Here is a 13774-nt window from a genome sequence, read left to right as displayed (position 1 = left end):
ACAGCCTTCTTTGATCATATTTACCAAGGGTGCCAATAATTCTGACCACGACTGTATATATATATATATATAAAGTGAATTTCTTAAATAAAACGAATACAATTGTTATAGCTGTACATTTTGCAGTCCTGCTTTATAACACAGAGCAGTAACAGTGATTGAAGCAGACTAATTAAAAAAGACTAAAGAAGATCAACTTACATTTCTGATGGTTGCTATGAAGAGTAGTATTGCTGAGGTGATGTGGAAGAGGATGATCAAGGCCAAAATAATCAACATGGCTGATGGTGGAACTGAAAATCAAAAGCTGGAGAATCTGGGGGAAAAAAAGAAGATACAAAAATATAATAATCCTGTTAAATGAATACAAAGCTGAGACTGAGAACTGGAACTGTTGGTTAACATTAGTTAAGTACATTACATGAATTAACAATGACAAATACATCTAAAGCATATTACAATCTTAATGTAAATTTGAAATTATTACCAATACATTATTATGTAATGGACCCCGATTCAACATGAATTAACAATGAACAAATGTATTTTGTAGTAATGTTAACAAAGATTAATAAATACTTATGCATTGCTCATTTTAAATAATGTGATCGTATAGCGTTACCAGTTAATTATATTATTAGTTACCTATTTCTGTTTTGCACACTTGCTAGACCTTGCACCAATAATGCAAATTGAAATCAAATAAAATAAATGTCATACATATTTAAACACGCAAAAACAATACATAGCCAAACAATTTCATATTATTTAATCAAATGTTTTTAGCGTCGAGTTTAAGAAGCTACATTCATTTTGTCCGATTTTATCGATCATTCAAGTACAAAGGAGCCAAATCTAAATCCTCATGCAGGTTTTGCTGAAAAACACAGCCAGCTTCTGCTTACGTCACACACGTGAGCCTCAGAGTCGGCTGCTAATTTAGCTTCCCATGATTCACTGCACTACAGCCACATACAGACAGCCTATACATCTCAGCCTATACACCGAGCCATTTATGAATGGCTTTTTCCCCCTTCACCTTGTATAGTGGGTGTGAGTTTATACTGGAGGTGAGAAACTCATTTTTTACACTGAAGTGCTTTAATGTTCAGTACTTGAGGATACAATAAATGTAAAAAAAAAAAAGACACCCCAAAGGACGATATCACATCAGCACTATGTCTGTGAAATACACGTCCTAATCGCCTTTGCAAAAACCATATGTGGTGAACAGGATTTTAGCAGTTTACTAGGATACAAAATCCTTTACAGTTACATGATTTAGTTTGAGACACGTAGCAGTGTTAACTAGACATACACAAGCAGAACTGTAAACTCTCTCTGACATACTAGTAATAAGACTAATAAGATAATATCTAATAAGTCTAGTTTACACAAGGCGTATTGCAGCAGGAACAGACGTATGACTAAAGGATTTAAAAGATGTAGTGTTCAGAAAATATACAAATCTCTGGGTCTTTTCTTGGTAATAAAAAAGGATACAGAAGGAGGTAAATGAACATAGTGAAAGAAAACTGATATAATCAGCAGGTGAGTATCAAAGACAATGTTTTCCTCCTTTAAAGCATACACATCTTCCTCATTTCCTTGTTATACGGCTTATACACCACCAGATCATCAATCAACTACCTTTTAATTAAGTTGATAAAATAATTAATCTTAATTATGAAGCTGTTTTGCTCCAGGTGTATGAATCTGACCTGAGGTGGCGCTATTGAGCCAAGATGTGAAAACTCTCCACAATTATCATGAAGCATCAAGTGGGGGGATATATTTACACAATATAAATAGTAAAATGTCAAATCTGCTCATTATCGTACAATAAAAGCAAATAGTGACCATGAATGTCAAGCAACATTTTCAAGTAAAGAGCATCTTAAATTTCAATCTGTTCTTTACATAGCAATTGTATGGCCTCACAAGCACAGGTCATACAGACTACTTTTGATATGCTTTATGATGTTTGACATCCCCATTTACAACTCAGTTTCACGGTGTAGAAACCTTTCTCATTTGGTGTTGAAGACGGAAAGTCAATACAGGTTTGGAACAAAAAGTGGAAGCGTATATAATGGCTTTCATTCGTGGGTAAACTGTCTCTTTAAGAAGCCATGTGGGAGACAGGATGTGGCATTTCAGCAATGCAGGGTTTAGGCGGGAAAATGGTTAAAGAATGGAGGGTTTCTGTTTGAGCTCAGCTTAAAGAAAGCAAAGAAACATTCACAATTACAGCACACAAGCAAGCCAGAAAGATTCAGCCAGCACAGTCATAATTAATGAGACGTGAATCGGCTCACAGGATGCCAGCCTCAGTACACAAGGGAGACACAATGTGGGAGGGTACAGGTCAGGATGACGCTCATCTAGTACAAGTTTCTCAGAGCAGTCTACAAACACAGGCCTGAAAACCCTTTCTTTTTTAACTTTCACAATTTCTTCTAAGGTCAGGGAAGGTACTGGGAACAAAATTAAGCGTAGGCATTTATAAAGTCTGAGAATATTGGTCATTTTTTCAGAGCCTGTAGTGGAAATCCTCTGGAGACCTTCCCCACATTAGCTGTCTGTCTCTGTAGAGTGTAATGTAGGAGGCTGGTCTCATTAAATCGTAGTGTATCGTGTACTCGGTCTACACATGGTCTTAATTTTCTCTTCAGCTGCTTTCCTGTGTTGTACTGAGAGACGTAGAGGGCTGGAAGCGGAGGAGGAACGTGAGACTCAAAACATGCTGTCCAAACATCTGTGATCTGAACGAGGAAATGTGTTGAGCAGATGATTCTGAGATCTAAAAAAAACCCGAAAACTTTGAATATTTGAATCATGCATTTTTGGAGACTGAAGCTTTCAATCTTGAAAAAGGATGCAAGGAAGGCAAAATAAATTAAGTAGTTATAATGAATCCAGATGACTTAACTTCCTTAATAAAGGTCTTAAAGTTACTCCTTTTTTTCATGTATTTTTCATCTGAGATTGTAGCAATCTGTTTGGATCACTGCATTTCCAAGAGCTGCTGGGAGACGCCTGTTAATTTGCTGAAATCCATAATGGCGCAAATGTGGCATTTAACGCACAGAGAACCCGTGTTTTGTTACTAGCGGCTCTGTGAATGGTGAGAAATTGAGGAAGAAAATTCCCGTCGATGGTTAAGAAGTGAGGAAAATGAAACCCTTTGACTAGACAGAGGCCCACCAAACACAGAATACATGAGGAAGAACATACTGAAAATTGTATGTTGGCTACACAGAGGGATAATCGTCTGTGCACAGTCCCCTCAGGCCTTTTCCGGGACAAAGGATCTACTGTAGAGGTTACACGGCAAGCGTGGAATCAGCTTCACGGGTGAACCACTTCAGCCTTCACAGGATCTGTGTACCTGTAATTATCAAAAGAGGCGATACCACGATCACACGGGTCTTAAAGGAATACTCCAGGTTCAGTACAATTTAAGCTCTATCGGCAGCATGTTGATTATCATGAATTTTGTGTAACATTGAGGCATTTAATGTATGTGAATAGGGCCAATCCATAAACTTTAAAATGTTAATGCTACGTTGCATGCAACACACATAATTTGCTTACAAATCTTATGTTATTCATATTTAAGTTTACATTCAAAAACTCCTCACTATGACAACATAAAGCCTAAAACTTTAAAGGTAACTTAAAAATGGTAATGTAAACAGCTTTACAGCTCAAATCATGTTCAAGTTTTAACAGAACAATTAATGTAAGTTCTTTTATAAAATAAGCTTCACATTTCTGCTTTTCATTCCTTCAGAATTGCCCCAGGGTTACTATTGTTAACAAAAACTAAATCTAAAACTATTAAAACATTTGTTTTAATTGAAATAAAAATGAAATTAAATGTAATGTGCTAATGACCAAAGCTACTATAATTTACACTGAACTAACATTAAAATGAAAATATTAAAATAAAAGCTAATTATAATGTTAATAAAAACTACTATAGTAAATAGATAATACTAATAACACTGCTGAACTTGAATTGAATCTGGTATTTTCCTTTAATTGGAACTGGATTATGTGTATATAAATGAAACAAGTGAGGGCAGAAAGAACTGCAACCACTGTGATTACATAAGTACAATCTAGACACCTTTTGTGGCTTTTATAAATAAATATGTCAGTTCTGTACATTAAATCAATCATTCAGGCTGAAGACAAATCACAGACTGTACCACAGCTGCACAAGACAACGAGAAAAAAAAAATCCAGCATTAGCTCAGCCTCATAATAGAGTTGGGGGTATGGGGGTGCTGAGGCCCTGTTATAGTTTATATAGGCTGAGACATGAAAACCTATGAGCGTTTGTCTTGGAAACTGGCTGTGGAGTTTCAGTTCGCTATGTACAATCCTGCGGGATGATAATGACAGCCATACCTCCCAAGCCTAGAGGTTTCCAGAGAATTTACAAACCATCATTAGTAAATTAATTGGAGTCTGCGCTTTAAAAGGTAGCAGATAAGCCATGTCGACTTATTTCTGCATTGGGAAATGTCTGCATATGTATGTGTATAAACACTAAGGAGCCCCTGCTCATTTCTCCTAACCTTGGTGGAAAATGCTGACTTGAGTTTCACTTTTAATGTCATTTTTTTCGTAAAAGCCGCAGTCTCCAGCAGGCTTCCAAGTCGGCCACTGCTGAAAACAGAAACTGCTGTCATGGACCAAATGATTGAGACGAGAAGGAAAGCTTCAATGCCACCCAGCAAAGTTTAGCAGCTTTAATCCAGTGCATGTGTTCTGTACATCATTTATGACCAGGGCTGGATATCGGAACTGATTAACAGATTTGTTTACATTCTGATTCAGTTAAATGTTGATTCATTTAGGAATACTTTGTCAATGTATGTGCTTCAATTATTAAATAATTGCTGTAAAGGGACATTTTACCCCAAAAATTGAAAATTCTATCACATTTTACTCACCCTAATGTAGTTTCAACCCTATTCCAAGAATATTTCTGGAAAAAATTGTTTATCATTAAATAGACAAAAAAAGTCACTTCTCAATATCTCTTAGTCATACAGGTTTGAAACTACATGAGGGTGAGCAAATAATGACAGATTTATCATTTTTGGGTGAACTATCCCTTTAATGTGCAAAATTGATTAACTTTTTTTTCCAAATGTGCATATTTTGCTGTCTTTATGTTACGGAAAGTAACGTGAATGCTGATTGGCTGCTAAACAGTGGTGGTCCATTTAAGGAGGCTGATATATAAATCATTATTGACTATCGTAACGAAGTGAAAGATTACAGCACATTTTATTTTTATATTTACTTGCTTATAATTACTCTCTTTTTTAACATAGTTTAATAATGCATTATGAAAGAAAAATACATGTATAAAAACAAATAAGAACAACGAAAATTAACATTTTTGAAACGTTTATATTGAATACATTTGTGTTTTAATATATTAATAAAATTAACATATATACGCACACATATATGTATATATATATATATATGTGTGTGTGTGTGTGTTTACATTATAAGAGTTAAGCACACAGATAAAAACAAATGTTACTTTTATAACTTTTGCTGATTTATTTTGATACATTTTGTGGCAATTTAGGGCCCCGAGTCCTCTGATGAACTGCCACTGACCACAAAAACACAATCACAAAGCGCTTCACTATAGTGACTCTCCTGAGTAGTGACGTCAAAGGCAGCAGATACTTCACAGACAACCCAACAATTACTCCTGTTTCATTGTGCGTCATTGTTTCTTCTACAGCATTTAAACAGAAGCAGCATGAACTCACAGAAAGGAATGTTCCTCAGTAACATGACGCAGTCAGAAATCCATAACTCTGCTCAGGAAACAGACCATTGGCAGAATCCAAAGGATAAAGTGTTTTATGACTTATGTCTGGTGCAAATATTTTGCTCATGAGCTCCAGATAATCCAACAGTTAAATAAACCAATAAATTATGACAAAAACATGCAAATGGGAACTGCAGAACACATTACCGCCCAGTTTGACCTAACCTGACCCTAAGTACCAATGCTGAGCTAGAGGGAAAACCTCAAAGTAAACGAGGGATACGAGGGGGAATGTTTTAGTGTGCATGTTTGACATGGCCTGCGGTTTCAAATGTCGGCCCAAAGGTACCAAACTGTTCATGGGTTGTTTCGGAGTCCCGAGACCAACTCACACTCTGAAATATCAGAGAATGCAGATAAAAGGGAAGAAAAACGTGCAAAGGATCAGAAACGGGAAGAAATGATGATACACAGAGTTTAGTGTGGAGTCAACCCATGCACGCTTTTTATTGTAGACATCCTTCACTGCCAGGATGAAAAGAAAGGGGCTAAGAAGAACCCTTCTCTGAAACAGTTGTGAAGCCGTGAAGGTTAACAGCCATGGATAAACAACATCTTTATCTCTCAGCAAGTGCTAGGCTTTCTTATAGCTATAAACAATGATCTAATTAAGATCAATGCATTCTCACAGACTCATTTCCACTGAAGCACTCATGTTTATCCTATCAGGGACAGGCATTTGTTCTAAAATACAGTCATAAATTAAATGCAGCCCTGTTCTTGCTCAATAAAGTTAAAATTAAGCACGAGCAGCTGAAATGTGCCTGCTGGGTCCCATCTAACTGATTACCTAACAGGTCTCTTGTAACGTTCGATGGCTGCAGTTCACACAAAGACATCACGATAAGCATTTTCACACATCCTGCCATACAGCATATTTGTCAGGGGCATCTTGGGTAATCTGTAGCTAAGATCTGTAATCTGGTTTATGCAATTCACTACAAGAGTGATTTTAAGTCAAGTAAACACGTCAAGACCTCTGTCACACATCTTTGGCACGTCTGCGGTGCTTCCTTTATGTGATCAGAATACTTGTCACCCTTTGTTTTGCCCACAATTCTCCATTTTTTTCAAGAATAACATTCTATATCACACACTTTACTAGACAATGTTAAATCTTAGGTGTTAAATCGTTCACCGAAAAAGGAAAATTCTGTCACCATTTACTCACCCTTATGCTGTTCAAAGCTTTTCTGTGGAACACAAAAAAATATATATTCTGAAGAATGTGTGGGTCCAAGCAACATAATAATATAATATAATATAATATAATATAATATAATATAATAGATGTATTAATAATTAATTTAATTCGTAATTAAAAATACATCATTTTAAATAGTATAAAGGAGGGAAGGAGGGAAGGAAGGAAGGAAGGAAGAAAGAAAGAAAGAAAGAAAGAAAGAAAGAAAAAGAAAGAAAGGAGGGACTTGGTTCTATCTATCAGTTGTTGATTGAATACAGGGCAGATCTGAATGAGAGCTTGCAGTCAATTTTAAGAAAGGGATGAAGTTTATAGAGATTAAATGTTTGGAGAAGTTCAGCATACCTCATCAGAGAGAAGTCTGTCATTTCACTGGAAGATCCAGTTATTTAAACAAAAATTATTAAAAAGAATGAACAAGAATAGTATTTAATATGCCTGAATCAAACTCACTTACACCAAACTACACTTACACCAGTGAGTCATTTTTGAGTCAGTTCAAATAGAAATAGCTCTTCAAATTAACAACTGCACCATTGTTACAGTGTCCCAGGAAATGAAATTATACAACTCTGAACACACGCTGACAATCAGATCTGTTACTGACGTCTCTGTTTATATTTTCCTCACTGTTCAGCCCTTGCAGTACCACTGGTGCTTGTGAACTAGAATGGGAACACACAAGGCTTATTTTTGGAGAAAACACAAAAGCCAGAATTGCAGCCTTTGGCAAGCTGCCTGAAATGAAGTTTAATGTACAGGACAATCAAAGCTTGCTTTTGGGTATCATCTATAAGCCCCGCCCAGTAAAGTACTCTTGGACGCAAAAAAGGAAAGCAAAAAGCAAACAAACTCCCAGCGAGAATGACGTGTACAGTGTGAGCGCTACTTGTACGAAGCCTTAAGGTCTCTATTACACAAGCCTGAGGTTCTCCACAGATATATCAACACCATACTGGGCAGTTTTGGCACAAGGGACTCCTCATTTTGTAAAAGGAGTGTATTTTGGCAAGGCACATGTGTTCCTGCTGCAACTGATCTCAGGAGGAGCCTCATTCACACACAGTAGGGTCCCGCTCGGCTCTCGGTGTGGCCTGCTGGGTTGAAAGTGTGCAGTGGGTTCTGATAGGCTTTCATCTCATTGCTATGACTCTACCGCAGAGCAACCGTGCTCAGGTGCCACAAGCACTGTTTTCAAATCGCATTCCACTGATGACATGCCGCCAGCATGAGTAATAACTCCCACATGAATCTGTCAAAAGACACGCTGCTGAACCCCCGCAGCCACATCCAGACAACCCCTCTCACTGAGAATCAGGACGGCTGTGTTTAATGCATTCACACACAGTCCGGATTCTCAGTAGCTCCTTTGATCTTTCAGCGGGGATGAAGAGAGAACTACTGTTACTCCCAAGGAGTTTCTTGTTGTGTCCAGTGCACTTAGCAGCAAGTTTTACATTTACATTTACATTTAGTCATTTTGCAGATGCTTTTATCCAAAGCAACTTACAATTTGGGGATACATAAAGCGATTCTTCTTAAAGAGGCAAACAGATACAGGAAGTGCTTGTAATACCAAGTTTCTAGACATTGTTCAAATAAGTACAAGCTAGAAAGAGAAGGAATAATTAAAGAGAGAGAATTTTTTTTTTTTTTTTTTTATAATGATGATGATGAAGTCAAGTAGCTTCGAAAGAGATGAGTTTTCAGCTGTCGCTTGAAAATTGTCAGGGATTCAGCATTCCGGATAGGGGTGGGAAGATCGTTCCACCAGCCAGGAGTGGTGAACGAGAATGTTCTGGAGAGTGATTTTGTTTTAGTCTAGTAAGTTTTAAATCTTAAGTTTTAAATCTTAAGTGTGCTAAAGCCACAGACAAGAGAAGAATTTTGAGGCTCTCAAACAGTAAAATCAGACTGACTAAGGTCATAAACAGTACCGGTCAAAACTCTGGGGTTTTGGGTCTGTTTTCTGTCTTCTTCTTTTTTCTCTGAAAGAAACTGCATTTATTTGATTAAAAATACAGTAAAAAACAGTAATATGTAAAAACATAACAAATTTCTTTAGTGTCACTTTTGATCAATTTGCACTGTTGCCAAATGAAAGTTTTAATTTCTTTCAAAAAAGGAAAGCCTCCGTTATTGTGGGAGACTCTTCTCATCCCATGTATAGTCCTTTCCAGTTACTTCCCTCTGGCAGATGGTATAAAGTGCCTTTAGTGAAAAGGGCCAAGTATAAGAAGACCTTTATCCCAACTGTGATTAGCATTTTAAATGTGATTTTTTAAAAATGTATTATTATAGTTGTGAAGTAATGTATGTAATGTAAAGTGTTTGTGATGATTATTTGTATTGGTTGTGTGTTGAGCCTTTTGTCTAAAGACAATTTTCTACCCCATTTGGGATAGACAATAAAGCTTTTGAAAATTGAAAATTGAAATTGAAAAAATCTGAAGAAAAAAAAACATTTAAAGGTTTAAACATATTTTAAAGAAACATTACAGCATTCACGAATAAGACATTTTTTAGACTATTCACTATTTCTAGGTCGTTTTTTTCACTATTACTCCCTCCTGATGTTTTTCTTTCGCATACCTTATCATAGTTATATATATTTTTTTATAATAATTTGTACTATACTTTTCAATACTTTAATTCATAAAGTAAGACTGCAAGTTTTAGTATAAATTATCAATAATCAACATTAACATGAAAATTATCGCTTTAGTCAAGCGCCCTCCCGCTGATTCTCCAAATGACTATAAAATGCAGTTTATGTTTGAAGATTGCCCATTAAAACACCACCTTAAGGCATGACAATACAGACACACATTCACATGAGCACATCCCCCTCTTGCCTCTAAGTGCATGTCTGTCAAGGAGACCCTGTCGTTTTCTTCCTCTCTTATATTAGTATGGAATGTGACTGTTTATTGCTAAACATGGTGCTGTTGTTGTGTTTGAAGCTAGTGTGGGTTTCTGGTAAGACTGGTAGCTTAAGTAAGAGTGTTTTTCATCAGCTAATAGGACTTCAGCAATGTCACCCCTGTGCACACTTGGTTACCAAAATCCACAGCAACATGTGCAATTCATTGTTTCAATCCGAAAAACATGCAAAGACATCATAGCGTCCCAGACTCAAAGATTCAGACTGGTTTTACGATTCACACATTTTCCAAGCCACTGTGTCTGTGACACAACAGTGACCCTGGATTCCACCTATCAGTGGAGATGAATGAGTTTCAGTGTTATTCTTTCTGTAATTGGTGAAAACAAATAAAGATTACCAAGCCTCATGTCAATGGAAACATCTTTAGTGGACTGCTTAATTTTTCTCTCTTATTGCACAGCATTATGTTGCTGAGAACACTCCAATAATCTTCTGAATGCTCACATTAGTAGTTCATGGCAAGATTAAAGTATCTGAAATTCTTTGTCAATAATAGAGTTTGGAAACAGCTCCCTGTCCCTCACCGTCACCCTGCAACTAAAGTTCAGAATCCATTGGTGTAAGTTTCTTTTGAACATGAACTGACAAGTTAAAGAGGAGTAGCACCACATTTTCAGATTCATGTTCTTTAAAGGTATGCGTGTTTGCATGTGGACTGTGTACAACGCATCTTACCCACATTACAAATGAGTTTGCAGTCTCTGTTGAATGTGATGCAATAAAAAGACTATTTATGCACAGAAAAACAAACATTCAGCTTGACCAATCTAGTCTGATTATGAATCAACAAATAACTCTTATGAGTGCTTTTAAGTGAATCAAAACCATACAAAGTGACCAATTTTGCATGATTCGTCAATAAATGACTCCTATGAGACAGTTCTTTTCAGTAAATATAAAAAAGAGTGACCAATGTACCATAATTCCCAAAAAGAATGACTCACGAGTTTGTTCTTTCAAATAATCAGTTTACAAAGACAAGTTATCCATTTGTCTCAGTCTGAAACTTTTTTAAATATAATGTACAGCATTAGTAGAGCAACAATGTCTTTCACATACAAGCAAGCAAAACAGAAATTATAACTAAAATATACCCAAATGATTCAGAATCAAATCAAATGGGATCCAAACTGAATCAAATCAGAAAAATATGTATGGAAACAGTCCAATAGTTTTATTTTGCTTTGTAATATTGTGAATATCAAGTGGATGTTTATTCACATGCTGTTCTGAGTCATTTAGTTTAGTTACTGATTCAACCTTCTACTTAATTTACTGGCATTTCATAAGAGAGAGAGAGAGAGAGAGAGAGAGAGAGAGAGATACATGATTTGGGATTTCAGTCTCTTACAAACATTGAGGGGGACACACCCCCTCCTGTAGATTGGTCACTCTCGAGCTTGATGTGAGGGTTAAAAAAAAGTGTCCAGAGCTTTGACTCAGCCAAAGGGAGAGGCATTTCCTGATCCAAACATGACAGCATAGATTCTAATGAAACAACCCATCCGCAAACAAAACCCACCACCTATTCTCTGGAAAGCCCTGCAAGCAGCACATTTCTGAGTGGCATCAGTTCTGCTAGATCAATCAGCGACCCAAAAACAAAAGAGAGAGAGAAACTGAGGTTGGAAACAACTTGGTCAATAAGCAACTGGAAAAACCTCGCATTTTTACAGCATGGAAAATGAATACATAGAAAAGAAGCCATCACGTTGACCAAATCATCCAAGACAGACTCTCAACAGGGGAGTTGGTGCGAAACGGCCACCACAACAGAGTTGTAGCGTGGGTGATGTATGGATAGGTTGGACTACTACACAAACTATGAGTAGGCTGATAAATATGTTTTAAATAACAGTGGATATGAGTTTTCGCAGTGGCCGGACTATACATCATACTGTTTTAAAGGTTCGTGCCTATATCCTTTCCTAGAGCGGTTTAGCTTTTGATAGGTCGGTTTGAGTTATGGCACTCACTGCGGCTGTGCTTGTGTTGTAATAGCAGAGCAGACGGGCGTCCGGAAATCCAGTCCAGTGAAAACGGCTGCACCTCATGAACACACTTCACACTCCCCACACCCAAAACTGTCCCACGAGCAACACGTTGGAATGTGCCACTGAGAAAGCACTGTGACTGTCTGTCTCACACACACTCAACTGAGTGGGATAAAAAGCCACACATGCAAAATTAATCAAACATGCAAAACAAGTTGTAGCACCACATTAGGAACAATGCTTGTCCTTGCACAAACATCACATCCACTATATCTAATATGCATCTTTTTTGTAACGCCTACATACATTTTTCATCTACAACATTGAACATGATTATTTATTAAAAAATAAAATAGAAAAAACATTAAATATGTATTCATAATATTTACTTTTCAACAACTGTTAGGAAAGTTAGGAATACATAAACTGTTTAAAAAAATTGAAAAATTAAAAAAAATTTATATTATGTTAAATATATTACATTTACACAGGATATATTTTTATATAACATATACTCTTTTTCCTCTCATATACAATTATAAATCATATAAAAAATAACATTTATGAAAAAATATATATATATTTCAAATATTTAATCAAATAAGGTTAGATGTGTCTTATGAAAACATCTGAAAAACACTACATCCTATATTGACAGATGAAATGCTTTCACCAGGGGGCGATATGGGAGACAAAGTTGGTGGTACTTCTTTCTAAATTATTTTAAAATGCAAAAGCGCCAAACATAAGAACAAATACTGAAGAGATTTAAGTACAGATCTATTGTGTTGTTTTCAAAACATTTCTTTTTCTATTGTAAAAAACTGAAGTCAAACTAGATTCTCCCACTTGCTTTAAAGTAGAATGAAAAACATTACAAGTAAACAAAACGTCTAAGAATATTAAGTTAAGTCTAGTAATAAGTATAAGCTGGTGATTCATCAGTGAAACATCACTGCCAACGCCCCTTTCCTCACAAACTCTCTTCTCTTCAGTTTATATTTTCAGGCAATAAATGCTCAAACACATTAAAAACGCCTGTTAGACAGCAATAAATCAACTGCCTACTTACTCCAGCCAGTCTTTTCTAGACATCAAAGATGCTGTGATCCTCTCGAAGAGTTTTATGACTCGCTTAAAAACTGTCTGCATGCATGTAGAATAAGTTACTTATGATTCACACTCACCGCTGAAGAGAAGCCTAAAGGGTCAAATATTGTATAGTTTGGAGAGGGCAGCCAGATGTGGAGATGAAGTGATGCAAGCATGAACGTGACTGCGGGGTAAACGTAGTAGTAGTGAAATGAGGAAAAAAGTGCGTGCTCCTCCTCTCCAAAATCCTGAACAGCCCAGAACTCTGGTTGGGTGTGGTCTGGAACTCAATGCGTGCTGTGCTGTGCTGTGCTGTGCTGTGCTGAGGAAGGGAGGGAGGGGAAGCTTTCTGGAAGCATTAGGTGTTGACAGTATGCACAAAATTCATTGTCGAATGCTTCCTTTTGAATCTGGACTAGGTTTACTTTGACTTCAGAAGTCAACATCACATGTCATTTGTCCCAAAACGGCCCGCTCAGAATGTCTCGCGCATCTACTTTTCCTCTTATGCTCAAGTGATTTCGAAGGAGAGTGTGACAGATTTGGTTGGTGGTTTGTGTGTGTCTATCTATATGTGGTTCTCTGTGGTGTTGAAGAAGACCAAGAGTGCAGAGGAAAGTCTTAGCCTGTTCCTGACGGGAACTGAGAATGAGGCCAGCGGCAGG

At 36.8% G+C, this 13774-nt stretch overlaps 1 protein-coding gene across 3 annotated transcripts in view; it reads right to left on the bottom strand.

The window, feature by feature from the left end:
• The window catches only part of LOC107685914 (epithelial membrane protein 2-like), a 16380-nt gene extending 3035 nt beyond the window's left edge, over positions 1-13345 (bottom strand). The window contains exons 1-2 of one of the 3 annotated variants that reach the window (XM_016482663.1): positions 13205-13345; positions 202-307 (exon numbers count right to left, since the gene is read on the bottom strand). In XM_016482663.1, the coding sequence (XP_016338149.1) occupies positions 202-279 (78 nt within the window). In that variant the 5' untranslated portion in view covers positions 280-307; positions 13205-13345. Of the gene's footprint in view, positions 1-201; positions 317-3237; positions 3308-13204 lie in introns of those variants that run through there. The other 2 variants (XM_016482662.1, XM_016482664.1) reach the window with 2 other exon arrangements.
• Positions 13346-13774: the final 429 nt, after the last annotated feature.

Source organism: Sinocyclocheilus anshuiensis, unplaced genomic scaffold, assembly GCF_001515605.1.
Source record: "Sinocyclocheilus anshuiensis isolate Anshui unplaced genomic scaffold, SAMN03320099.WGS_v1.1 scaffold701, whole genome shotgun sequence".
Classification (NCBI taxonomy): domain Eukaryota; kingdom Metazoa; phylum Chordata; class Actinopteri; order Cypriniformes; family Cyprinidae; genus Sinocyclocheilus; species Sinocyclocheilus anshuiensis.
The sequence above is the reverse complement of the archived record's forward strand: the minus strand, read 5'-3'. Positions and strand labels throughout refer to the sequence as shown.